The sequence below is a fragment of the Vombatus ursinus genome, unplaced genomic scaffold (genome assembly GCF_900497805.2).
Source record: "Vombatus ursinus unplaced genomic scaffold, bare-nosed wombat genome assembly UNPS02014801.1, whole genome shotgun sequence".
In the NCBI taxonomy this organism is placed as follows: Eukaryota; Metazoa; Chordata; class Mammalia; order Diprotodontia; family Vombatidae; genus Vombatus; species Vombatus ursinus.
In genome coordinates, this window is record NW_020954579.1 from 6,899,586 (window position 1) to 6,927,585 (window position 28,000).

General features: G+C 49.1%; 1 protein-coding gene across 5 annotated transcripts in view; it reads right to left on the minus strand.

Moving 5' to 3' along the window:
- Window positions 1–27,264, minus strand: part of HDAC5 (histone deacetylase 5) — a 39,144-nt gene extending 11,880 nt beyond the window's left edge. The window contains exons 1-4 of one of the 5 annotated variants that reach the window (XM_027872800.1): window positions 27,201–27,264; window positions 20,061–20,267; window positions 13,191–13,262; window positions 785–1,047 (exon numbers count right to left, since the gene is read on the minus strand). In XM_027872800.1, coding sequence (XP_027728601.1) covers window positions 785–1,047; window positions 13,191–13,262; window positions 20,061–20,082 — 357 coding nt within the window. In that variant the 5' untranslated portion in view covers window positions 20,083–20,267; window positions 27,201–27,264. Of the gene's footprint in view, window positions 1–784; window positions 1,051–13,190; window positions 13,710–20,060; window positions 20,268–27,200 lie in introns of those variants that run through there. The other 4 variants (XM_027872799.1, XM_027872802.1, XM_027872801.1 and 1 more) reach the window with 4 other exon arrangements.
- Window positions 27,265–28,000: the final 736 nt, after the last annotated feature.

Below are 28,000 nucleotides of genomic sequence, written 5' to 3' on the forward strand. Positions count from 1 at the left end.
CTAGCCAAACAGCTGATATGTGTCAGGATTTGAATCTAAATCTTTCTATTCCAAGACCAGCTCTCTAGTCACTCATCATTATGCTGCCCTCGTAAATCTGTTTTTGTACTGGGCCTGTGATTGTATCAGCATCAGGAACTCCCTCTGCCAATGCAGGTTTGCATCTGCTGCACAACTGAAAGGGAGTAGTCTGAGTGTCAGCCTGCGAGAGGTCTGACAGCCTGCCCAGAATGGCACAGTCCGAATGCATGCCCGAAGCAAGAATGGAAGCCACATCTTCCTGACTCCAAGGACAGTTCTCTCTCCACCGCGCCACACCTCCTCACGCCATGGCAACTGGTCCTAGAAAATTAACCCCAGAAAACCTACTGCCATGGTATGGAGTCTGTGGAGAAAGGCATAGAAAGGGCAATGGGAAGAGGCGCTAGCCTTAAGCACCATGGTGGCAACAGCAAAAGAGAGACAGGTAACTAGGGATCAAATGTGACAGCTCTCTGAATCCAAAGCCAAGCAGGCTCAGGGGCCAGGATGATCCAAAAGGTTCCATGCCTGAGGCTGGGGTTCAAGGATCAGGAAGATTTACAAAGTAAAGGTTAAAGAAAGTCCTCTGGGCCAAAGGCAAGGTCTCCTGGCCCATTTCTCAAGGGAGCTGGTACTCCCAGGAGGTTCAGTGAGACCTAAGATCCAAAGCAGGAACCACCACAGCACCGCTCCCAGCCCTGGCTTACCCTGAATGTTCTGGGAGGCAGACACAGGGCCGGCAGCAGGGAAAGGAGGTTCTCACCTTAAGATGCTTCTGCAGCTGGACCTCATGCTGCCGGGTCAGGTGGTCATGCTGTTTCTGGAACTCAGCGAAGAGTAATTGCTTCTGGAGCTGCTGCTGCTGCTTAAGGGCCAGGAGCTCTTGCTGCAACTGCTGCTCTCGCAGCACGGGGTCGATGGCGGCAGGGCCCACTCCCCGAAGCTCTGTCGGACCAGGGCTGCCTCCACCCCTGCCGCCCCCAACAGAGCCTGGCATAGCCCCACACAGCACCGGCTTCACCTCTACTGCTTAGGGGAAGGGGAGAAGAGGAGGGGAAAGAGACAGGTGTGTGATGGCTCATCAACTCCGGCACAGATAATTGATGACAGACAGCCCAGCTCCCATTCAACCCCACCCTTAAGCCCCTACACAGCTGGTAGGGTAGTCAGGACTACCTGAGTCACGTCCTGGGCTGCAATAGCTGTGTGACCTTAGTCAACTCAGTTCCCCTGCTCTTGGCTTCAGTTTCTCCCTCTATAAAACGAAGGGACTATTGACAAAATGATCTTCCTTCTAGCTCTGTATCTGTGATAATCAGCCAAGGGATTTTCTCAGCCTCCCCACCACTAACAATATTAGAGTACAGACAACCTAAGAGACGGGGGTGAAAACGGGTACAACATTCCTTAAGTCTCCAGGGTGCTAAAACAGTGCTTTGAGACCCTTTCCTCTGGGTTGGACTAAAAGGAAAAGTTCATTTATAGACCCTCTACTACACAGATCTCAAAGCACTTCCTCTCCAGGATCTGTACTCAAAAACTGAAATACAATCTCTAAAGGGTCAGGTAAGGCAAATGGCATATTCAAGTCACCAAAAGCAGTCTGGTATATTTCATCAGCCCGGGCTCTCCAACATGACCCTCAGTATGGACAAGAGAGAAAGCTGAGCTTCAGGAACCATCCAAACCTCAACCAAATGGCCCTTGGAGACAGACGTGGCCCTAATATCCCATTTCCCTAGGTATCTAAGCCACCTTTGGTTAAGTCAAAGTGGGAGGTGTAGGAGCAGCACAGATAGGGAGGGTAAGTAAATGAGGAAGAAGACCCCTCTCTCTCCTCACAAAGATTCCAGAGTCACAAGGTAGGATGGGGACAGAGAAGAACAGAGCTGGAGGCAACGGTGAGCACAGTGGCACTGGGCTGGGCCTGTCTGGAAGGGGAGGGCTGAGCTTGGGAGCCAAAGTCTGCTTCCTTTGCTGGATTATCTCCTTTCAACAGTTTTATTGTAATTACCCTGAAAATGCCGCTATATATAGAGTGAGCCAAACAGCAGCTGTGCAGAGAGAGAGAAGGAAAGAAGGGCGAGGGGGGTGGAGGGAGGATGAGAGAATGGAAGGAAAGGCAGAAGAAGGAAGGTGGGAGGAGAGACAAGGAAGGAAAAGGAATGAAACAGGATGGCAGAGGGAAGGTGGGGCTAAGGTTTAGAGAACAGACACCCAGCCATGGAGGAACACCTGGGAGAAAGGGAAGGGGGAGGTGGGAGGGCCCATTTAATAAATGTCAGGGCAAAGTCCTACAGTTAGCAGTGGGCCCAGGTGGGCCAAGGGGAGAAATAGATGGCTCTAACAGTTCTAGCAGAGAAGAGTTATGACCTCCTGACTTCCCCATACACACACAGTGTCCTAAAATTACTGTTTCACCCACTTCTGGTGCCTTGGAAATCAGAGGACCACGGACGAGAATAGGCAGGCAGGTATACACGTGCATGCTTGTGCAAGCCTGTGCACGTGCGCACGCACGCGCGTACACACACACACACACACACACATCCCAAACCCAGTCTATACACCTAGAACCCTCCCTCTTCTAGCCAAAAGGGAAGGCTGCCACAGCCAGGGGTAAAGGAATTAGAAGAGGTAGGGATTTACCCTCACCTCATTTTTTTATTTGGCTCCTTTCTCCGACTGGATTTGTCTTCCTTGCTGATAAAAGGAGGCAGGAAGCTAGGGTGACTTTCCAAAAGAAACAACAAGCCAAGGCTACAAAGATGTACCCCAGATCCTGATCCCAACCTAATTCCCCCCATGATCAGTCCCCTCCATTTTGCCCCAAGTCCCCTCTTCCCTCACTCCATAGTCCAACCTCTCCTCCACTAACGCAAGAGCAGAGTTAGTGACTAAAGCAGAGCAGGAACAGAGGGAGAGTGGAATGGCTGAGTACCATATACTGTCAGAACCTAGAGTAGAGACAGTCTCCCCATCCCGCCTCAGCAGTCCATCCCTTTGTGGCCTAGGTATCTCTTCATTCTCCAGAGTGCCCCAAGTTAACTCCTGGAGAAGACTGACAGAGGACTAAGGCCAACCCCCAATTTACCCCCTCCCCCAATGGGCACATTCCTTAGCGGCTGCCACACTGACGACTTTGCGGCCACAACTCAAGAGCCACATCTGCAATAAAGGCCAGATGTGGCTAAGAGGGTGGGGTTACAAATGCTCTCTCGCACTCTCCCCCCCAACCCTCCTTTGCTCTCTTACTTATTCTTAACACACACAGCCTTCTGTGGCACTGCCTGGGGTTTCTATTAGATGGCATAGAGTTTAGGAGCAGAGATTGTCTTATTTGCTGCCCCCAATTTTGTATATAAGTTGGAAGAGGAGAGGCACACTGGTTTAGGAGGGATGGCAATGCCAACCTACAGACCTCCCTTAGCCTCTTCCAGCTCTTGGCAAAGCCAGAGCCAACTGGGAGAGGGAACTCCGCCTCTTCTAGACTCTTAGTCCAAGTCAGAGTCCCCCTGTTCTTCTGAAGGTCTGGCACTACCAAAGGGTAGGTAGGACTAGGTTCAAGCTGCTGCTCCTCCCAATGTAGCCCCAGTGCTAGCTGCTTCCCATAGCAGTGAGATGGCATACAGAAGGGCAGGGAGTGTGGAAGTACTAGCTCCCAACTGACAACTGTGCCTCGGGCCCTGAACTGACTGATGTCAGGAGCAGCAAGTTAGGGAATATTGGAAGGGAAGTCTCCTCCTCAGGCCTGGCTTAGGAGGCAAAAGGCCCCGTTGGGATGCAAGCAACAGTGGCTTGCCCAAGTCTCCACACACAACCTTGTTCTTATATAAAAAGGAAAAAAAGGGACTAGAGAATACTAATTCCAGAAGCCAGACTCCTGTGGACAAGGAAAGAAAAAATTCAACCATAAGAAAGGATCCCCCTTTCCCAGCTACGAAGACACCTGTCAAGCTACCTAGCCTCACCCAGAAGAGATGGAAAAGGTTCTGAAGCCTGCTTTCTGGGCTCTACTTGGGCAGTGGAGTCGGGGAAAGGAAGCAGAAAAGATTCCAGTGCCTACCAGATACAAAACCTAGTGCCCAGCTCACCCCTAACCACAAGACAGTCACCCAAATTCCACAACCTCTGCCCAGTCTATTATAAAAGGAAAGAAGATGGCAGCAATTGCTGCTGGAACAAGGTACCCTGGGAGGGGAAGTGGGTGTGTCTTACCAGAGAAGGGGAGCCTTTTACCCTACCAGCCACACGAAAATAAGAGGGGAGGCTCAGAGAGTCCTACAGAAAGGAAACTGCAGTTTAAGTAAAATCCCTGTTCTCTAGCATGGCCAGATCGATGGCCCACAGCTTAAGAAAGGAGAGGGGAGAGGATTTCCAAGACTCAAATGGGGGATGGATCCAAGAGGCACCTTGGCCTCAGAGAAAGGGGATGCGGTAAACTGAAGACCCCCAACATCCTGGGTTCAATTTTCTTTCCTCTTAGCTCTCTCTCCTCCAGGACCCCTTGGAGAAGAGAAGACAATAACTAGGAAAAGAACACAGTCAACTCCTGACCCATTTTTCTTTTGCTCTTATATTCTCCCTTCTCCTCCCCAAGGACTCTGACCCTTTTCCCCAGAAGGAACTAGGTAGTGGAAGCTGCTATAACACTTCAGGAAACTCTGTTATGCTCCCCAGTGCTTTCCATCACTGGTGAGACCCAGAGCAAGATTCCTAATAGGGAAGAAATAGAGCAAGACGGAGAGAGCCCTCCAAGCTGGGCTTTATAGCCATCTGGACCCTTCACACCAATATGACCCCTACTCACACTCTATGACTTTGTTGAGTCCCTTTAATTCAAAATATGTTTAATAAGTACCTACTATATGGAAGGCACTGTGGTAGGCCCTGGGGATACAAAGATGAAATAAAATAAGACATAGTGACTGCTCTCAAGGAACTTGCAGCCTAAGTAGAGAATGGTGAGACAAATAGTAACTGAGCAGATGACAGAGATCACACTGAGGCCTAGGAAGAGAAAGGAGGGAGAAAGCACTTCTAACCATGGGGGAGACAGATGGGGAAAATCAGGAAAGGCTTAATAGAAAGCCCAGCACCTAAGTCAGGCCTTGGAGAAGGCACAGATACGGGGAGCAGTATGTGCAAATGAATGGAGTTAGAAGACAAAAGCGGCCAATCAGGGAATGGTGACTAGCCTAGCATGGCTTACAGCATAAAGTACACAAAAGGGAATAGTGTGACACAAGACTGCTAAGGTACAGCCAGATGACTAAGAAACTGGTTTTTTATTCAGTAGGCAAAGGGGAGTCACTCAAAGTTTTTCTACAATAACAACATAAAGCTCTTTAAAGTTTAAAAAGTGCTTTACATCTATTACCTCATTTGATCCTTATCCTATGAGGTGGGAACTAATATCCCCCATTTTACAGAAGAGGAAACTGAGTCAGAAAGAGGTTAATTGACTTGTCCCAGGTCACACAACCAGTAAGTGTCTGAGACAGGAGTCAACCTCAGGTCTTCCTAACTCCAGGACCCAGCTCTATCCTCTGCAATACAATAGCCCGTGCAAGAAGCGACAAGTGTGGTTTCTAGGAAAATGACAACAGGAATAGACAGGAGCATGAGACAGATGCAAGGGATATCCTGGAGACAGAATCAACAGAACTTGGTAAATGACTGGATGTAGCAGATAATATAGAAGTGTATCCTCAGAGCCCTGCCACAAATCACTGTCAACACCCCATGAACAACTCCCACATCCCAAAGCAGGTCTTCCAACCTACTTGCTTCATCTCCACAGGCCCATTACTCCAAAGAGCACACCCCTATCATCTTTTTTTTTTTTTTTGCATGAGGCAATCAGGATTAAGTGACTTGCCCAGGGTCACACAGCTAGTAAGTGTCAAGTATCTGAAGCCCTGTCATCTTTTTGATGCTTGAAATTCTGAGGGAAGTCAGAAATGAAGCTATAAAAGATAGCAGCAACCCCCCAAAAAAGGGAAGTGAAAGCTCTGACAGATGACCACTCCTTTGGCTTCAGTCAACATTAACAAAATTTTGTTACAGGTTTGTGTGGTCAAGGGGAGTTGTTCAGGGAAAAGAACACTAGGGCCAGATAGGCAGAGAGCAATAGAGTGTGAGAAATACTATCCAAAATGGATTTCTGCCTAAGAAAGGCCAAAGCCTTCTCTTCTCCGTATAAGCACAATAAACCAAGGTATCCTGGCCTTAGATGCTCTTTCAGGATATTTCGCCACCAACCCTTGAAATCTTATGACCCATTATTGGCCAGAAGTAGTCCAGAGAGTGGATTGGCATACAACAAGGGTCAGCCTGGAAGCATTAATCAGCTTAGCACCTGGTTCTAAAAATACCCAGTTCCAAGGAGCCAGCAACCACAAAAGCTTGGAGTTGGTGGGACTGGGGGCAGGGAGGGTTGGGAGGTGTAAGCACTAGGGGGAAGTAGAGAACAGGATAAGAAGAATACAAAAGACTGTTTTGTAGTGTTTGAAAAACTAGGGACACAAAAAATGAACCCCTGACAATAACTACCAGATCTTGGAACTACCAGAACTTGAAAGGAGACTCAGAATCTTACAGCTGGCAGGAGAGAACTCTGAGATAGTTTATTTACAGTTGAGGAAACTGAGATCAGAAAAGGTATGTGACTTCACCAGTCACATAGTAAGGTGACAGATACAGGACTAGAATCCAGAGTACAGCATGACACAGTTGTCCCTGTATATATACAGAGTGTAGCCCTTAGGTCTGTTTTGATTTTTGTCTGCATCCCCAGCATCTCATATAGTACCTGGGACACAGCTACCACTTAATACTTGATTGATGACCTATTCAGAGTTAGAAGAAACGTTAGAGACCATATAGCTTAGCTCCTTTATTTTACAGATGAATAAACTGAGGCCCAGAGATAAGTAATCCGTCCACATTCACAGCTGGACCACAGGTGAGCCAGCATTCCCACCTGGTCCACTGCCATGAAATCACTGCTCCGTGATGCAGGCTGCTCTCCACCATGCCACACTTAGAGCAACACTCCATTTTAGCCCACACCAGGTTCAGGGATTGGCAACTTGGCTAAAGAGAGGCAGTCCCCTCTTACATGAACCCATGCAGGGAGATGGGAACCTTCAAGGGAAAGGGAGCTGGCAACAAGCCAAAGAAAAGGGCCCCAACAAGGAGCAATTTCCTAGAAGTTTCTCTTGCCAGGCTGAAGTGACAGCATCATCTAAGCAATATGGCAATAGCTGCCTCAGTTGTCTAGAAAATGAAAAGCATGGCCCTTTCCTGCACTGAGGAAGGTTGGGAGGGGAAAGTGTGGAACCAAGAACACTGGTCTGAGTTCTCTAGACGAAAAAACCATCCGCTACGCAGTAAAATTATTTTCTCCACTGCCTGTTTCTGCGTTCTTAAGGGGACAGTCCTGCCACTCACTACATGTGTGACCAAGGGGAATCATTTAGCTTCTGAATCATTCAGCATCATCGCCTGTGAAATAGGGGGGCTGAACTGAAGAACCAGCTCTGAGTCTATGACCCTCGGACTAAACAAGGACCAAGAAGTTCTAATGTAATCTGGATCTATTCCCCTCAGGCAGATGTAAGGGTTCGGAGATAAAGGGGCTGGGAGCAAAGGAAGGAAGCTGTTCTCAAAAGCCCTCTAAGGGATCCTGCTTCCTTCCTTCAGGACTATTCCTTTCCCCTTGCCCACCAGCCCAAACTAGCAGGGATCTCCCTCGTCTTCAGCCACTCCAACAGAAGAGGCCACGGCATCTCTGGCACCGCTGTTTGGCTCCCCATTCCAGCACTGATTCCTCACATTCCTCCATGACACCTCCAGCGATCTCACTCGATCCTTCGGCAATCAATTCCTATAGAACTAGATCACCTAGTCCAACCCCTCACTTTACAAGGGAAGAGACTGAGACTCAGGACTCAGAAAAGGCTGTGAATCTGCCTTCAGTCAAAGTGGGTGCTCTGCAGCTGTACTGCTGTACCCTGCATGGCAGCTGGATCACAAATGCTCCTCATGTACCCATGAAAAGAACTTTAGGAGACCCAGAAACTCCCTCTTCTCCAGCAAAGAGGAGAGTAAAACAAGGATAAAATAATGAGGGAATTTCCCAGTACAAGGGAAAGAAGGGAATGGTTTCAGCTTGAAGGATACAGAAATCAGAAAGTAAATTCAAAAGAGTTCAGGCAGCTCCCAATCAGGTGAAGCTGGAGACCACAGAGAGGGAAGACCAGGTTGGAGTGACCTCCTTGTCCCTCACAACCTCATATATATGGATTTGGAGGGAAAATTTGAGAGGATGGAAAAAAGGAAGCAGAGAACTCCCAACTTGGAGTAGAAGATACTGTGGAAGAAAGCCATGGATGATGGGGTCACCTTCCCTGTCCCAGCCTACTTTCAAGGAACACTTAAACATAAAGGATAACAGGCATCATCGTATAATGGGGAAAGAGCTCAACATGTAGTCAGGACACTTCAGTTTGAATCCTGGCTCAACATTAGTTGTGATGATGAGTCACCTAACTTCTCTGAGCCTCAGTTTCCCTATGTGTAAAATGGGGATAACACCACTTGCATTACCTACTTCACAAGGTTGCTGTGAAGAAAGCTATGCAAATCCTACAGTTATATAATTATAAATCTATATAAATTATAATAATTATTAGTTTAAAACCTAGACCCAGATATTAAAGGATCATTAACCATTATAAGTTTACAGCTATGTCACTAGAAATTACTCTCTACATCAGGGGATCAAAAGTTATCTACATCATAATTCCAGGCCATACCTCCAGCTAGTTATGCTAATACTGTGGATTACTTTCCTGTAAACGCTGCCCAACCAGCTAACTAGACTGACCTCTCTCCCTTTCCCCTTGCTTCCAGATACTGCTAAGTTTCCAGACACCTATAGCCTTCCATCGAACCAGGCCGTGAGAATGCTATCTACCTCTGAGTTGAGGTTACACTGTTCCTTCCCTATCCTCCTGCAAGGACAGCAAAGGACAGCTCTCCTTGAGGCCTCAGGGGATTTTAACCCAACACACTTTAGGACTTCCCAGCTCCACTAATGCCACCCACCATAACTGTTGGTGTCACCCCCGGCACACCCCCACCCAGCCCATCCTGCCCCAGTCCCTACTCCACGTTGTCAGCACAGTGACCCTAGGCTGCCCCCACTGTCTTCTATTAGTGACCAGACAGCTGTTCCAGCTGTGTGGACACAGCTAATCTGATTTCCGGTCTGGCAGCTGCCTAGCTGGGAAGGGAACAGCGGAGAGCTACAAACACAAGAGGAGGTTACTGGGATTGGGAGTGGGAGGGTAAAGTGTCGGTGCACAGCTTCCTCCTTGGATCATCCCCTCAGGAGCAGAACCCCTGAACAGAAGCTCCCAGTAGAAGATGAAAATCTTTACCAAGCCCAAGTGGTCACTGAGTATTTGTAAATACAAAGCAAAATTTTAATACACTAACATGTACTACTTATTCTCTACTACTCCTGCTCTTCCCCTTATTCCCTCCCTCCCCACCCCCACCTATTTAAGCATACACACACACACACACACACAGAGTTTGGCAGTGAACAGTTTCAAGGAACCCACAGAAGACTGGTAGCCCAGGGGATTCCAACTAACATTTTCCAATCCCCTGGGTTCCCATATGTACACAAAATACCTTTCCCTTCCTGGGTATTCACTCAATAAAGGTGAGCAGAATTCACACTTGAACTGTGAGGAGAAGGCACTGACGTGTCATGCCTTCTTCCTTCACAGCCACGGCACACTTTCATAAACACTTGCATTTTAATAATACCACCAGTCCCCTTTTATAATATACCATGTCTCCCTACATTCCTCAAAACCAGGAGGGCTGGTACTCCCCCCAGTACAGAGGGAGAAACTGAGAGCCACAGGGGAGAAGAGACTCCAAACCCCAATGTGGGTTTGGGTTAGACCTCAGAAACAACATGCAATTCTTAGATCTTAAGCATACTCACTGCCCTAGGTTGACTCTCTTGGTGATAGCTGATCCCACTGCCCAAGCTAAGACGTGAACATGATAGCTATAACGATAAACTATCTGCTGTGCGGCATAAAGACGTCTCTGTCCAGTGAGACATAGCCACTTAATAGACATTAGCAGAGGTAGGACCTGGAACAGGCAAAGTAGACAACTAGAATTCAACAGGCAGGGAGAACACAACAAGGGGTACCTACAGAACTCGTTTCTAAATAAGAGTGTTTCCAAATGCACATATCACAAGTGCTATAAAAAGTCTACTGCATGGAGGTATTTATTGATTGACAAGTCACATAAGAGAGATCGAAGGCTCAAAGCCCCTGGAAGACAGCAATGCAAGTACTATTTTAAGAGGTTAAATTGTACTTCTAATTTCCCTGATGGCAGTGATGGGGGAAGAGGGAAACATCTGCTATGGACAATTTTGAAACCTTGCCTAGGGTGCACAAATCCCTTGTCCTGACTCTGTTCACAGGCTACAACTAGGATGCCATGCCCCAAATAGGAATAGCAGAAAGTCCATCTGACTTTCAGCCAGCACTTTCAAGCTTTGTTCCTTCCCCCACCCCATTCTGTCTATACACTTGGAAGGGCCTCTTACCATCGCCTGCCTGCCTGCCTGCCTGCCTGCCTGCCTCTCCATCTGAGACTTAAGTCAGAAACCAGGGCTCTAACGGGGCAAGCAGACAAAAAAATCTGTAGAATCCATCAAGGTCAGCAAGCTAGAATCAAAAGTCCTGCTGCCTAGAGGGGAGGCTAACAGATAGCCAGTTCCAAAAAGCCTGGGGAGACAGAAAAAGCTATCATTCCAAAGGGGAAAGGAAAGGGAAAGTCCTTAAGAGGCTGCCCCAGTAAAGCTCCCCAACCTCTTTCAAATCAGGCCTTTTGCTCATCGAGGGATCTGGGGAGAAGCGCAAAGGGAAGGGGGCTTCATGCGAGAGGGAAGAGAACAACAGGCTCTTGCAGACCCATGTTTATCTGGAGTGGAGGCTTTTTTTTCCCCAAACCTGAAGGTTAAATCGTTTCTATTTGAAACATCTGTTTACATTCCAGAGTCCAAAAAAAAAAAACAAAAAAAACCCAAGCTCTAGTCCTATATCCGTCCCCAGCCCACGTCACAGCGACAACACCAGAGCCTTGCAGGGGGAACATTCTTAACCCTCTCCCTGGGTTGCTGAGGTGACTCACACCTCCGGACTGCCAACACATGGACCACACTTTTAAGGGGTCAGGAGAAATGGAGTAACTAAGGTAGCAGAACTAGGAAAGGGAAGCTGGGTAGCACAGGCAACTTCAAGGAAAAGGGAAACAGGGCCAATACTATGGGGTTTTTCTAGGAAACTGAGGGTGTAGATATGCATAGGGTCTGACCTTCTAAATGGCCCAGGACAGGCTGAGGGAAGGAGACTTGGAGAGGTATCTGGTTTGGCTGCCTCTCTCTAAGTGGCAAGGAAAGGAAGACACAGCAGCAAAAACATCAGTGGACTGCCCCAGACCAAGTGATCTATGTGGTCAGCCCCTTTACCCGCTATGGATAGCAAGCTCTTAGAGGGGTGCTTCTAGAACAGAGCTCTGGAGGACCAACTCGGCTGCCAGCAGTATATGAATCCCCACACCCCCAGCTGCACTTACCAGCATCAGGGATGGTAACATCTGGTATATCAGGGCTCCCAATTAGGACCATGTGGGTCCCTATCTAGGCAGATGGCAGTTTTGTGCCCTGACTTTTTCCCAACAACTCCCCATGAAGCACTAAGTTCTCTCTTCCACAACAAAGAAAATCCCAAGGACCGATGCTTCCCTCGTCTAGGTGTCCTTTCCAACAACAACTCAATGCCAGGCACATATGCACAGGTCCTTACCACCTCTCTTGTGCCTAGGGATGTTCCTCTCAAGACACATAAATCCAGAAACAAGGACACTCTCCCTCCCCCCACCCCCTCCCCCACACATACACTCCTGAGTGCCAAGCCACTGCCAGGAGGGGTGGGGTAGGCATTTTGCCAGGAAAGCCGCTCCCTGGAGGAAGCATCTTGTGGTGCCGGACTGGTAGGAAGACTGTGCCAGGGAGGCCCCAGATACTGCCAACCGGTACCTAAGAGTCGGGGAGGGAGTGGTTAGAACCAAAGACAAAATAATTTCCTGTTGCTAAAATGTACTTAGATGGTAGAGCTATCTATGAAATCCCTCCACGTACACACATGTGTAATCAGCAGAGAATAACCATTTCATTCTCTGGTCCCTAAAGAGAAGAAACTGAAGATGGAAGAAACTAGAGATGGCAGCGTCCCGAGTCTGAAGCAGACCCAGCACAGAGCCCGGGAGCATTGGATGCCAGTCCTCTCACTTGACTCCTACAACGCTTAGCCTCCTCCCCCGTCAGATGCCAGACACACTATATGCTCACCTGTACCCATCTACAGAAGAGCTAAGTGACAGCAACTGGGAGCAGTGTTTCTTCCCATTTTCCCAAAACACAAACTCTCTCTCTCTCTCTCTCTCCTCTCTCTCTCTCTCTGTGTCCCAGGGGAAAGGGCAACCTACTAAAAGATGGTGCCAACTGGGCCTGGGCTCTTCCAGTGATCCAGTCTCCCCCAGGATACTACAGACCCTGGAAGGTGGTGGGAAAGGCAAGAGATCAGGGAATAACAACAACTTGCATTTATGGAAGTGCTTTAAGGCTTTCCTCATACTAGTTCTGTGAAGTAGGCAGAACAAATATCATCCTCATTTTACTGTTGAGGAAGCTCAACCCAGAGAACTTAAGGGACTTGCCTAAGACCCCCCCCTCCAAAATAATCAGTGCCAGAACCAGGATGTGAACCCAAATCCAGGGTTTTCTGCATTTTTGTTCCCCTTACCCTCTTGCACTGGAACATGAAAACAGTGAGCAGCTGGAAGACTCCAACAAACAGAAAGAAGGGAAACCAAATCCAGGAGAAACTATGGCTTACAGGACCCTACCATCCTTCACCCAAATGTCTGCCAAGAAGAAAATGAGGTCCAGGAGCTACTCTCCCCAAGGTCAGATACAAAGCCTGAGGCAGGCATGGGAACCACGAGCTTATGCTACCTGCCTGGAACGACAAGAGAGCTGGGCAAGCTAAGGAGCTTACCTGCCACAGGGATGCTGTGCAGAGGAGTCCGAGACAGGATTTCCAAGGACTGCTCCCGGCCCGACATCCCATCTGAAGAGAAACAGGATTCCGTCTCATATATGGTCTGCAGCATCTTGACCAGCCCCTGGGCCTTGGGCATCAGCAGCATGCCCAGTTTCTGGGGAGAGGGAAGCAGTGGGCCAGAAGACGGGCCACACTAAGGCCCTCACGGCTCCACAGCTCCCTTGGTCCTCCAGCTCCTTCACCACATCCAGCCTGGGCACACTCCAGCAGAAGTCTCCAGATCCTGTCAGCCTAATTCAAAACTAGCAATCAACCCGCCTAGCCTATCTCGCCCTTTTTCAGACTCTGGGAGAGAGAAATGCAGGGAACAGTCAGTCACTCCCAGGCCTAGAGAACAGGAATATCACAGGCTGGAGAGCCAAGAGCTCAGGGGCAAGGAGGGGAGCTCAGGGACTGGGATCTCTGCATGCCCAGTCCCTGGGTGACAGCTCTGGGCCCGGCTCCCCCGCTCCTTCCCAAATGAGCCGGCAGCTGGCAGAAGACTGAAATAGCAATGGGGGGAGGGCCCAAGCTATAAATAGGTGGAGCATGCTCAGGGAGCCTCAGGCCGGCTGCCAGGAGCCTGGGCCTGGCGGAGGCCCCGAGGGGGGGAGGGGGAAGGGAGGCGTTCCACTCTGGGAGGAAGCACCAAATGGGGGGAGGGAGGAGGGCCTTGTGCCGATGGCTAAGGCCACAAAGAGCCTGGCTGGGAGGGTGGGCTGGAGATGGGAAAGGAACAGGAAGAAGTGATGGCTGTGTGGAGTGTGTCTGTGCAAGTCTGGCTCCCTGTCTGGCTCTCTGGGTGGGAGTGATGCCGTAGACAATGAAGCCAGACTTGATCCTCTACCACTTTTCCTTCACCCCACCCCCCAGATGGAACAGGTAAGGAAACTGGAAAAGCCTGGAGAAAGGGTAGCAGGCAGGGCCAGCCCAGCTCCAGCTCAGGAACACGAGGCTTCCCCCGGAGGCTGCATGGAACAGCTGGAACAGCCACTCTCATCTCCAACAGCTGAGAGACTGACTGGGTTAGATCTGTTTGGTTTTCACTGCCCTTCAGGGGCAGTGGCTCCTCCTCCTCTCCCTAACCCACTCAAGAAGGAAAGGGGAAGGGAAGAGAGCTGAAGAGAATCCCAGGGAAGACAGAATCATCTTCTCCAGCTCCTCACAGGGTCCTCTTCTGGAACAGTATCCCAGCACCACCATCCCAACTCCTCCTAAGGTCCTCATCCCAAGGAAGGCATCCAACTTGGCAAGTTTGCATTCCCTGAGGGCACAGACCTACTCACTCACTCCAGTGCTTCTAGCAACAGTCCAGAAAAAGACAAAAATCAACATCCATTCCCTCACGTCCCAGGAAGGACCCAGATGACATAGTCAGGATACTACAGTCTGATCCCTTGATGTGCCCAGCAGCAAAGGCTCAGTTTCCCCTCCAAGAACATAGACCAAAGGTTCCCAGGCAGAAAGCCCACTGCCCTAGCTTGGTCAAGGAGTAGGCAGAGCAGAGGCTACCATGCTGCTGTGCAGTCACAGACAGATGTCCTAGCTGGCCAGGTGTTGAGATGGCAGGGCCCAGGGCATGGTCAGGAATGGTGCCTATCAACCCACCCCTTCCTCTCAATTTGTGCCTCCCAGTGTACCCAGTCTGTCCCCCTGACCTCAATGAGGCCTTTTAATAGCCACATTATTTCTAGGCTGCCCCCTCCCCCTACCTGATGTCACTGTTGCTATTTTAAGACCCCTCCCCCCTTGGGCACAGGGCCAGTGACACCCGTCCTCTCTGCTGGACAGGATGACCTCATACTCATGTCAAGGGCCAGGAGCGAGAACTGGCCAACCAAGGACAAAGGAGAAATCCCAAGGGTCCACCTCCTCTGTACTACCTATAAAGCCCCAACTCCAGAATTCACTATCTAGAAATTTCAAAGCACCTGACTGCCATTAGGATAGAGTTGGGATAGAGGATGGAGAAAGAGAATCAGGATAGGAAACTGAGGAATTATATGAGATTGAAGTCAATTTCCCTATTCTCCAGATGAGTCGGAGGCTGGTTCTGCTTCTTGGCTTTTGCAGATTTAGAGGAAGAGATGATCTAAAGTCTCTCCCAACAGGGAAGACAAGCAAAAGACACCAAGCATTCAATTTTCATTACCCATTTTCCATCTCCTACCTTCAAAGTTTATCCTAACATAATCTCTCTCATTATATGGATAAGAAAGAGGGAGGACAGCACAATGTCCCCCTATATGAGGAACACAGAAGAAGGAAGAGTTAACTACAGGTCACTCAGCAAGACCTAAATACAAGAGTCCTGCCTCCCAGCCCGGGACTCCACCCACCCAAGCTGGGAACAACCAGAAGGGCAGGCTATCCCCTGCCCTGCCTCTGAAGCAAGGAAGAGCTGGGTGCAGCATGCAAAGGGAAAGGAATTTCCAAGTGGGAAGCCCTACTACATCAGGGGAGTGGGGAAGAGGAGAGCTGGATCAGTTTCCGTATCTCCAAAGATATGCCAAACCCCTCAGTTCTCACAGCCCTATCCCACTTGAACCTCATCCAGCTTATAAACTCTTAGGAGTAAAAGAGCTCCCACTTTGAAGAAGGAAGGACTGCTCCAGCAATAGCCACTGGCCTGCCCTCAAGTGAATGACCACTAAATAAAGCCTGGGGCTAGCACCCCTGGTACTTCCTATTTCAAGGAAAGGTGGCTCCTACTTAAGTCCACTATAGTTTCCTGGATCCTTAAGTCGGGAGGACTCGGATGATCGCAAAACTCTACTTTTCGGGGATCTCCAAGGAAAGCAGGAAGTTCTTGATGTCTAACTTCACCCCTTCACTCATCCATGTGGTGTTTTATCTTTCTTTCTTACCATATAAGTCTTCCTAACTCCCACTCAAGAATCTGCCCATACTGGCTCCACCCTCCCAGACAGAAACATCTTTGCTCTAGTCCCCCTCATCTGGGGTTCTGGCACCACCAGCCCCTCCATTTTGGAATGCAGAGTGGAACAATCCACAGCCTAGCTCTCCAAGGAATTTTAGTAATCAAATTCCTGGGGTAAAAAATTGCAGGGGGAAAGGGGGAGGGAGAGAATGGGAGTAAGGAAGAACATCAGTATGCAACACATCCTAAATCTCAAAGGCAAGTAATCAAACCACAACTTTGTTTCACAAAAAAGGCAGGGGGGCCTGGGAGATTTCAGCTATTCCTGAAATCAGGTTTCTTTTAGAGACCCTGAGGTACTCAACATCCTACCCTCACTATATCATCTACCTTTCACCAACAGCCTGCCCAGTACCTAGTCTTAAGATTCTCATGTGATATTAAATCCAAGGAAAAATAAAGACATTTGAAAGATCAGTCTATTCCAAAGAAGCTAATAATTTAAGAGGCAACACACACACACACACCCCTGCACACAAACACCATAGTGATCTCAGACCCTTTGGGTAGAAAGCTCTCCAAATAATGTAGAAATTAGAGAAGGGAAAGGAAGACTGAGGCACATTCTAATTTTCTGTGAACACAGAAAAATGTTGGAGCCTAACAGTCAACATGAGAAGTCCAGGTTCCCAGACCCCTGTACAACCATAATGCCAACCCACTTTCTGCTTCTGCCATCCAGCTGGCTTCCTTTCAGGAGAGGCATCAAGGTCTAATAAGCAGAGCCCGAGGCGGGGAAGCCACACTCCTAAGTTCTCTACTCCACCCCACCTGCATGCCCCAGTTTCTCTTGCTGTCCAAAAAAGATGAGGGGAATGCTGTTCCCTCCCTCTTAGGAGGAGGAAGGAGAGAAAGTGTGCAGTGCTTAGGGATTGTGGGTAGAAGCCTCTTGCACAAACACAAGGTGTTGCTGTGATGCTCGTCTCTCCCCTCCACAGGGTAGAGAGAGCAGTGTCCACCTCCTTCCCAAGTTCCCAGTTCTAGGGCTGACTCACATTACAAAGGCCTGGCTCCTATCCTCTCCAGGCAGTGCCAGAAGGAAAAGGGCAGAAGTTGGAACCAGCCTGAGGTCAGTACTCAGTTCCACTGACCCTGAGTTCCTCAAGTTAACTGGTATTTGAGATCAAAACCAGTAAGACAGGGGAACCAATATTGACCCTTAGAATCTCAGCTTCAACAACAAGCTGAAATTATCAAAGGAGTCCTAAGCCCTGGATCCCTGGCTGCCTGAGGCACAGATGTACTCCCAAAGGGAGGGTGACATCAAACAGTGGGCCTCCCAAAAGAAGCAAATATGGCTTCATATTTGCCTCTCAGCCAGGCCCAGAAAACAAGGCAGGTGGGGAAATAGAGTTGAAATGATGTTTTCATTGGGGCCCAAAGATAAAAATATTATTTTCAAATGCTCTGGGGAGGCAACCAAAACAGAAAACTTAAAAGTCTATCTCAATCTAAGTACAACAAAGGTCTGCCTCTTATAAAGGTCATACACTCCTTGAGGCAGGGGTCAAGTCATAGCTTGTTCTTTTAACAGCCCATCCCCCCATCCCTATCCCCTCTAAATGCCTGGCACAATTAAGGTCACCTCTGACTCTCAAAGCTCAACTCAAACTCCACCTCCCATGAGGCCTCTCTGGATACTTCTTGCTCTATACCTTCTCAACTACCTCTTCCTCAAAAATGGCTTGTATTTTATTTTGTCTGTGGACATCTTCTCTCCCTTGACAGAACATAAGCTTCTTGAGGGCAGGAGTTTCATTTTGTCTTTGTATCCTCGGTGCCTGATAAAGAATAGACTATAAATACCTGTTGACTGCTTGATTACTCTTCAGGAAACCCTGCACACAGTAGGCATTTAGTACCTAGCACCTTTAGCACATGGGAAATGTTTAATAAATGCTTGTCTATTTATTTAACAAACTGCTAAATCTGGGGGCAAACAGAAAAGAAGGCACTGAGAAAACTAAAACAACTGAATGATCTCATTTTTTTTCTGTGAAATCACTGAACTACTGAATGCCAGTCCTGGGAGGGATCTTCAAGATCCTCTAATCCACTCTTCTTATTCTATAGTTGAGGAAACCGAGACCTGGAATCCACTGACACGTCAAAAAGTGGGCATTAATGGCTTATCCACAAAATGCCAGAGGAGGCTCTGGTAAGAGTGGACTGTGAGGGTTTCACAAAAGGTAGAGAGGCACTGGGAGATTCTCTGCTAGGCCAGAGCAATTAATCACAGTCACAATGCCAATGCTGTCCAGGGACCATAAAGAAACTTTAACCCAAGCAAAGCCTCTTGTAGGAGTTACAGGGAGATTTTACTAAGACTTTCTGCTCACTGGGGAGGCCTCTCACAGATTCTTCCTTAAACCTCACAGTTCCCACACTGGCATTCCCCTTGCCTAGCAGTAGATCGGGCCTTTATCTCACCCAAAGAAAACAACAGATCTTCTCCAACCCTACCCAGGAAGGGAGGAACTAAAAGGCCAGATGACTAGAACCCCCAGCTGATTCCATCAGCCCCACCTTCAGGGAGTCCAGTTTTGGTAGAAAGCCAAGAGGCTGTCAAAAGTGGAACATGGAGGAGCTCCATCCCTCACCAGAAAATAAAACTGCTACCCCTGGGCCTACAAACTCCTTATCCTGGAGTCAGTGTTCAGAAGCCAAGATCCCGGTATGCCCAGAAGAGGAAGGCAGGCATCACTGCTCCCTCTACTCCCTATGACTCTACTGCATCCCTACCATAAGTGACCTCCTACCATATCCAACATTTCATGGCATAGCTCTCTAACAGTTTATGGAATCCCACCAACATGCTGCCATTTGCCCAGAGCCCATGAAAGCCTCTGAGCACTTTCCTGCAAGCTGCCTCTGACAGAAGTATTCACCTCCCATTTCTTAGACTAAATTGGAACTATGAAACCAGGGGCAGGAAGAAGAAAATGATTACTGGGTTCATTCCTAAACCTGTCTCCGAAAAACTGTAAGCAAGAGACTTCACATCTAGGCCTGGCACATAGGAAATGGAATCCCCATTCTTTATAGGGAAAAGGAAGTAAGAAAAACAAGGGAGAAGCTGAGCAAGATTCTTCTAAGCTTTAGAGTTCTGCAGAAGGCATGAGGGACAGCCAAGGAACTCTGACCACAGTGAAACATAACCCTTCTGAGAAACTTCTAGGGGACCAGCCCAGACCACATGACTACACACCCACAAACATGCACACAGACCCACGGATACATGCAGACACACCCAGGTTGCCACAGGTGAAAGCAGCCAAGCCATGGTGATCTGGGGTGGGGGCAGGGAGTACCAGGAAACCTCAGTCACACAGACCCCGGATCAGGAATCCAACATCTCCAGAGGGCTGGAGTAGGGGAGTAACTTTGGTGAAGGGGGAGGAGCATAGTAGCGGTTAGGTTAGTGTCCACTAGCTTCTCCAGATCTGTCCAGGGCCCTGGCTAGGCTCTGTAGCTAGACATGGGGGGAAAGAAACCACTTTAGACAGACAGACAGACACAGACACAGACACAGACACAGACACACATACACACACACACACTCTTCCCCTAGTACAAGACTAGAGGTAGAGACTGGTAATCCTTAGTTGGACAGGGATTATACTAATTTATTGACAGTTCCAAATCTAAGACCTGATCATAAAGATGGTCAAATTTACGATTCAGCCAAATTCTTATGTTCCCCTTCCTCCACATTCCCTACTCTATCATTCCTCTCCCTAGCCCAAACCCCAGTCATACCATGGCTCTAAGGCCATGAAAGTTGCTCAGCTTGGCTCAGAAATCAATCTACCCCATAAGATATAGATAACCCTAAGGGCCCCACCCCCACCCCCACCCATCCTACAAAAAATACAGCCTCTTACCAGACTCATTAGGAGAGTTCATGCCGGCTCTAAGCCCCGTGGGAAGCTGGCACTAGGGGCTGGTGGCTGGGGTAAGGGGGGGGAAGGATGGGGAGCTGTAGAAGTGTCAAAAGAGATGGACAGACGGAGCCCAGGACTTCTACAACTCTACCGCCCGTCCGCAGCCATCCTTCAGGGTGAAGCAGTCAGGCACTCAGAGTAGCATCCCTGGTGGAAGAGATGAAGGTGGGGTTAGCCAACCCTCCACCCAGTTAATAGACTCATAGAATGTTAGGTCTGAAAAAGACCTGAGAAATTAGCTCAACTTCCTCATTTTCAGATGAGGAAACTGAGGCCCAGAGAGGGGAAGTAACTTGCCCCGAATCCCAAAGCAAGCTAGTGACAGATCAGGGACTAGAACTCAGGTCTGACCCTACACCATGCTGTATCCTAAAAGCACGAGAATGAAAGCTCTCATTAGGGTTGCCCCCAAACAAATACAATTGTGGGTAACATAAACTTTGGATATAGGGAAGAAACTGGACCAGCAAGGTACCCAGATCAGCAGCTGGAAAAGACTAAAAGATTGGTAAGAGTAAGTCTCAGGTCAAATTCCACCTTCTGTAGGAGGTCCTTTTGGGTCCCCCCAGCTGGTAATGCCTTCCACTCTGGAAGTACCTTCCATTTACTTAGCATATATCTTCTACATACCTAGTTATTTACTTGTTGTCTCCCCCAACAAAAGGACAGGAACAGTATTTTCTTAAGTACCTAGCACAGTGCCTGGCATACAGTGGGTGATTAATAAATGCTTGCTGACTGCCCAAGGAATTAGATTCCACCCTAAGCAGGGTTTCCATGTGGTGGCTAACATTCTGGAAAGCACCAGTCAGGAACCAAAGGACAGAGACCCTGGCCCAGCTCACCCGTATAAAGCTCCACACAGCCAGAGAACAACTTTTCTCCCCCACTTCCCAACCCCAGCTCTTCCACTAGGTAGCTATGTGGCCTCCAGCACATCACTTCCCCTGTCTGTCAATTTCTTCATGCACAGAATAAGGGATTTGGACTAAATGAACCCAACAGATCTTTCTATGACTGAAAAATTCTATGCTGAGCCTGTAACCACTGACCCCAATGACAGGTACATAACTTTAGCTACGTACATAAGTATATAAGTATAACATGTCTTTGACATGACTTCCTAAAGTTTAAACAGGGCGAGGACAAGAAATCAATCATCTTCTCAAATAAGATACAGGTTGCTACCACTAACTGACAAGCAATAGTCTTATAATATTATGAGTTTTCTGTTACCTAGATTTTGGTTTTCCTAACTTGGCTAGGACTCCGCTTCCCACCACTAATCACCAAAACCCATCCCAGACCTGGTCATATTCCTTCTCCTCCAGAACAAAGCAGATACTGAAACACCAGGGAAACTGAGGCAAGCAAAGAGATCAGGCGAAAGTCATGTCAGAGGAAAAGTTGTAGAAATAACCCAGGAATTTAAGTTCCAACCTCATTCTCCAAACCTAAGCAAGGAAATTCACTCCATTCCTTAGATAACCCTTACCTCTTAGTAGTGTTATTTTAAAATAAAACTTAGTGATTTCTTTTCAAGGAGTACCTAAAGTGAAACATACCTGGAGACAGAAGCTGGGGGTGGGGGTGGGAGAGGGGGGCACCGAACAGAGATACCCCAAATGTGCACAGATTAAGACTGCATGCACAAGGATCTCAGACTTAGCCTGCTCTACTCTCACCCTTTTTACTCCCTTAAGAGTTTTGGGTCCTTAAGGCTAAAGGAAAAATAACACTGCATCTAGGAAAGGGATAATGAGGAAAAGGCAAGGACAAAGGCATTAAATTGCTATCAGAAAAAGTGGGGAAGGGAGAAAAAGGCCCAAGCAAGGGTTGGGGAAGAGCCCAAGAATGCTGCAGGTGGGGCTGGCAGTGCACGGGCAAAGGCCTGTGTGGGAAGGTAGCACAGCCTGTGCCCACATGGGGACTGGCGTCCTATCCTGCTCACACCCTTTTCCGTGGGCTGAGGAACATAAGTTCAAAAATTCCCACGATCCTCAGCCACCTCACATACCAAGCTCCCTCTCAATTAAAAGGACTTCCAAAGGCCAGGAAGATAGGAAGACAGGAGATGCTAAAGACTCAGCGCTACCATAAACTAGGTATGGACCTGTTCCCATTCCTGCTCCCCAATACCACACAGCACCATTCCTCATCCACAGGAGACATGGCAACTGGCATCCCATCAACAAACTATGTTACCAGTCTTGGTAAGCAATTGTTCTCTCTCACTCCCATCCCCTGGAGTTCAACCTGAGCCATTTATACCTACTGATGACAGATAGATTCCCCTGGTATTAGTGAGGGCTAATTCTGCCCCCAAGCCAATACTAAAATCACCCCCCTATCCTAATGACAGGGCAAGCTTGTGAGAGTAAATACCCATTTTATATATTTTTTCAGTGCCCCTCAGCTTTGTAGAAATAATAAATTATACTTTCTTCACCCCTATTCACTGCTGCTTTGTTTGAGGCAATACCTTGCAACCTAAAGAGCCCTGAACTTCTGAATCACAAGACAGGATCCAAGTCCTGACTTTGTCCCTTGATAGTTCTAAGATTGTGGGCCAGTCAACTTGGCCTCTCTATTCCTCAGTTTCTTCATCTGTAAAATCAGGACTATACTTACACTAAGACTCATGGGGCTATTATGAGAAAAACACTTTGTAACCTTCTAAAGCACTATATAAACTACTGTTACTACTTTATCAACAAATGGTAAAGTATTTTACCTCCCACACACAGCATTTTATCAATAGCAAGTTTCCATAATGAGTAAGGGCCACTGGCCAGAGCCTCACTTGGGAAACAAGGTAGTTTTCATGGTTGAATCAAGTGGAGATTCCTGTCTAGGGTGAAGCAAGAAAGGATAGGAAGACTGCCTTGCCTGATGGTTAGGGCCTATGCTAGTTTCAAACTTCTTCTTCTAGGAAAATTATGCCAACCTCTGCTGGAAAGAGAGTAGACAGGACCAGCAGCCGAGCTACACCCTCATAGTAGCCAACCAGTTGGAATTCATCATTCAGACACCAAACCAGATGGGGTGAGACTCTTCCTGAGTCTTAAGTCAATGGATAGACAGAACCCCAGAGCTCTGCCTCCCACTACAGATCCAAACCAGGAATAAGCATATTCCCTGATATAACCTCAGCTCTAAGCTCCACCAACACATGGGCATCAAAGGAACAGCTCATCAATAGAGATTCATGCTGTTAGCCTTCAAATTGTTGGGCAGGCCTGAGGAAAGGGGGTGGGGGGGAAGATCCCAGAATAAAGCCCCAACACATACAATGACAACTCCTGGAGAAGGAAGGAAGGGGAGACCAGAAAAATGAAAACAGTAGCATCCACAGATAAATAAGAAACCAATGACTCTGAATTCAAATCTAGCCCTATGGTGATTTTTTTCCCCTTAAACAATAAACCCTAGATTTCAGAAGAGACAGGTTTTCTCAATAAAACTCCCTAGAACCCTGAGTCTATTATCTTGGTCTCCTCATCACTAGATGTGCTACCAGCACCAGACTACACAAGTTCCCCTTCCCTTTCCCCTCCATATCCTTCCAAGCCATTGGCTAAAGACTCTGCCCTTGGAAGATTTCAAAGTACTCCATGAGGAGGGATCATTCACATCCAGAAAGAGGGATACAAGGTAATTACCTGAGTCCAGCACAGGATGGCACTAAGAAAGCTACAGCCAGAATCAAGATGCCACTCCACCCACTCTGGGGTACCACCTCCCCAAGGCTTAGACTGCACCCGTGTTCTACCTTAGGTACCCCAAAATTACCCTCAAAAGGCCATAATCCTAGATGTCCTGATTTCAGGGGTACCTGTGGACCTCTCCTGCCCTGTGACCATAACAGACACCCTTCTGGTCCCTCCACAGTACCCAGGCCTTCACTTGCCCTATAACTGGGATTGATCAGAACCTTGTATCAAAATATGAGGAACATCAACAGGGATGGTTAGAACTGATACAGCACAATTCCTCCCCTTCTTGGGGTTGGGAGGGGTGGGGAAAGTGGCACACAGGAAAAGATAAAAGAAGGCACCAGGCTGACAAGTTCATTTTTGCAACTAGTCCATTTCTGTTTGTCTGCTGAAATGCAGATCCAGGCATCTGCATGGGCCAGATGGAGGAGGTTGCTATTTCTAGAAAAAAAAAAGGGGGGGGGGAGTGTTAGGGGAAGTGGAAGGAGGAGGGGAAAAGGCTGGATCTTTTTGCCCTAAAATTGCTTGGAAAATACCCTCTCCTCTCATTTTCTTCCTAGTGCCACTAGAGATGCACAATAAAATAACAATAAAGACCAAATTTGTGAGGGGAGAAATTGAAAAAAAGCAACAAAAGTTTAATTAGTCAAAGTCAGCTACAACAGGCACCCATACTAGGCTTTAGTGAATGACTTGTGAGAAAGCAACATGGCTCCAAAACTGCCAGAAATCACCCACCCCCAACCCTTGCCATCTCTGTTTCTGTCTCTTCCCTCCACCAAGGACTATCTCTACCCCCACTATCCCTCCCCCCAGGCCTCAGCAAGGAGTGTATCCTCTACCAAGCTGGTTGCTCCCATTGCAGTGTTCCAGACATCCCGCCTCAAAAGGATGTGAGTAGGAAGAATTAATTATTAAAGAGCAGCTGGTACTTCAGCACTGAGCTTCCTCACCCTATCCTTCTTCAACCCCCTCCCCCACCACATATGAATTACCCTCACCCCAACCCCCCCTTCCCATCTTCTAAATTCACAACCAACAAACCCGTTGGGTAGGAAAACCAACCTTTGTCTCAGCAGCAACACAGCTCAATGTACCTTCCCTTTTTCCCCTCCTCCCCTACCAAGACCACCAAAAAGGTGAACCAGAGGCTGCAGCACACTAGGTGGCAAGGACCTAAGGAGAGATCTAGTTAGAGCTTCTTCCCACTCCCACTTGAGCATATCCATTTTCCCTAAGGGAAGGTGACCCACCAGACTTGGGCTTCCTTGTTCTCTGTGATGATGAAACTCAGGTGACAGAGTGAAGAGGTGAGCCCCCCACCCACCCACCCATTCAAAGGTACCTTCCCATCTCCCCAAGCCGGTTCAGCAGCTGAAGCACACAAACCAAACCAGTTCCATGGGAAAAGTGAATCCAAGAGCTAGGTCAATGAAAAGAGGAGCTGAACCTCCCCCCAAAACTATATGCATCTGGGGAAACAGAAAGGTAGAGGTGGGAATGGATGTTGAGCAGATTCAAACTACCTGAACCATTTCTAACAGCGGAGTGGGGAGCCATTGAAGGAAACCACACCAATATGCCCCCCCACCTTCTTCAACAACTTTTTTTCTGCTAGTCTGAGTTCAAGTTCAAGCCCAGGCTGACAGGGTCCCCCAAAAACACCATTCTCTTATCTCTCACATTCTACAAAGGCCTCTTATCCCCCACTTGCACATAAGGAAGGCAATGGCCTTCTTTCTCACAATGATCCTCACAGCTACCATCCCATTCTGCCTTCTCAACACCTCCACCATACCTATTCACCCCTATAACCTCCCAGAATGCTCCACAGCAAATTTTGGATTCCCAGAAGGTGGGCATGGGACAACAGTAATACCCCTAAAGGAGCCCCTGAGCCAGATACCCTTTCCCTTAAGTGATACCATTAACTACCTCCCTTCAGAAAGTGGAATCACTTAAGTCACAGTTGCCTCTTCCTCCCAACAAAGCTCCCCTACCCCACCTCCTCTCACTCCCCACCCCAAGGACTATACTAGCTATTTTCTACTGGTTGAGCTAGTTGTGACTTTTGGGAGGAAAGCTGTCCTGTGTCCCCTCAACTCTAGACAATGCTGGAACATACAACCCATGGGGTCAACAGGTACTCTCTGGGTTCATGATAGGGGACAGAGTAAAGTACCAAGGGGAATGTAAGGATTGAAACTACCCAATCCGGACTTGGGGGAGGGGGGAAGTCGTACATTTCATCCTAGCTCCCTGAAGTGGCAGGATGGGAAGTGAGAATGCAGCCTATACCTTTCCCCAAGTTGGAGAAAGGAGGGGGGAAGGGGAAGGGGAGGCAATCAGTCAGTCAATAAACATTTATTAAGCACCTATTACGTGCCAGGCACTGGGCAAAGTACTTGGGATTTAAAGAAAGGCAAAAGACTGTCCCTGCTCTCAGGAAGCTCAGTCTAATGAGGTAGCAGTTAGTTAATAAACATGCAATAAGCACCTATTATGTACTAGGCCCTGAGCAAAGAACTGGGTATTCCAAAAGAAATAAAGGCAAAAGACAGTTCCTACTCTCAAGGAGCTCACAGAGTCTAAAGGATAGTGGCAGAAATTAGGCAAGGCTCCCCATGCACAAGCGTAGTGAGCAAAGAACTGAGATTATGTTTTTAGTTGTTGAGGTTAGGCTCTCGGGGGGGGGGGGGGGGGGGGGGGCCCCGCCGCGCCGCCCCCCCCGGGGGCGGGGGGGGGGGGGGGGGGGGGGGGGGGGGGGGCGCAATATCCCTTCTTCTCCCCCCTCCCCAGGCTATCAAGAAAGGTTTGTCCTGCTTGAGAAGAGGGAGATAATGCAAGCCAGAAGGAAAGGATGCTGTAAAGCACTTGCTACTGCTGACTACAAAGCGGGAGGGGGGCGTGGAGGGGGCTCAGCAAGTCAGCCAGCCGGTCTGGCAGCCTCCCCTTGGTTACGTGGGGTGCCGTGGAGAGGGGGCGCCCCCTCCCTTACCTGCAGGGGCGGTGGCTGCGGAAGGGCGGGGCTGGGCGCGCGCCCAAGAGGAGCCCCTCTTCCCCTCCTCGTCTTCCCCTCCCCTCCCTCCTTCCCTCCCCCAAGGGTCGGGCTCGCGCTTGGGGCTCGCGGACTGGCGGCCTCGCGCCGGCCTGAGGGATTGGGAGGGGCCGAACGCCAGGGGAGGAGAGCAAGGGAAGGGACGGGAAGGGAAGGGGGGCCGGGCAGGGCAGGGAGCGAGGGCTGAGCGCGTCTCGCGCCCGGGAAGCTGGGGGGGGGGAGGAGAGCGCTGGTTAGGGGGTGGAAATTGCCTCGCTCCCCGGGGTGGTAAGGTGGGGAGAAAGGCAGGGGAGGGGGCGCGCTCACCCCCAGGGGCAGGAGCTCCGGCTCCTCGGGCGGTGGCAGCAGCGGCGGCAGCAGCGGCGGCGGCAGCAGCGGCAGCAGCAGCGACGGCGGCGACTCCTCCTCGACGGCTCCTCCATCTTTGCGGCGGCCCCTCCGGCTCTGCTCGCCGCCGCCGCCACCAACAACAACATTCGGATACGTCACTCCCGTCACGTGACCTGGCCCCGGTGCTAAAAATAGACCCGCTCTCCTTTCCACCCTCCAGGCCCCCCCCTTCCCCTACGCCGTCGGGCGGGGCCTGGGGCGCCACCAGGACAGCTTCTTAAAGGTCCAGGAGCCCGCGTCCTGCGTAGGCACCAGGGGGAGGAGGGGGGAAGGAGTGGGCTCTTAAAGGACTAGGCCCAGAGGTCGAGGGCGGGGCTCAGGGTCCTGCCTTTGGGGTACAATCGGACTTTAAAGGGAGCGTGGGTTTGAATCCCACCTTTGCTTCTTCTGAAGTGCGTGACCTGACAAGCCACTGAAGTTCTCTGGGCCTCAGTTTCCTCCACTGTAAAATGAGAGCGCAGGACTAGATCATTGCCCGGCTTTAGCCGTTAGTCCTCTCTTCCCTGCACCTCCCCCCGACTCCCTCTTTAAATAACAAAATGTTGGAGCTGCTCAGAACCCAGATCTGAATCCAAATTTTACTGACTCCGAAGTCCAGTCACATTTCCTATTTAACCCTCTCTGCAAAGCGTGCAATCACCCATTCGTGAAGGAAATAGTCGAAGGCTACAGCATGAACGTGCTTGGAGATCCTGAGAAGCCTCAGCTGTGGAATG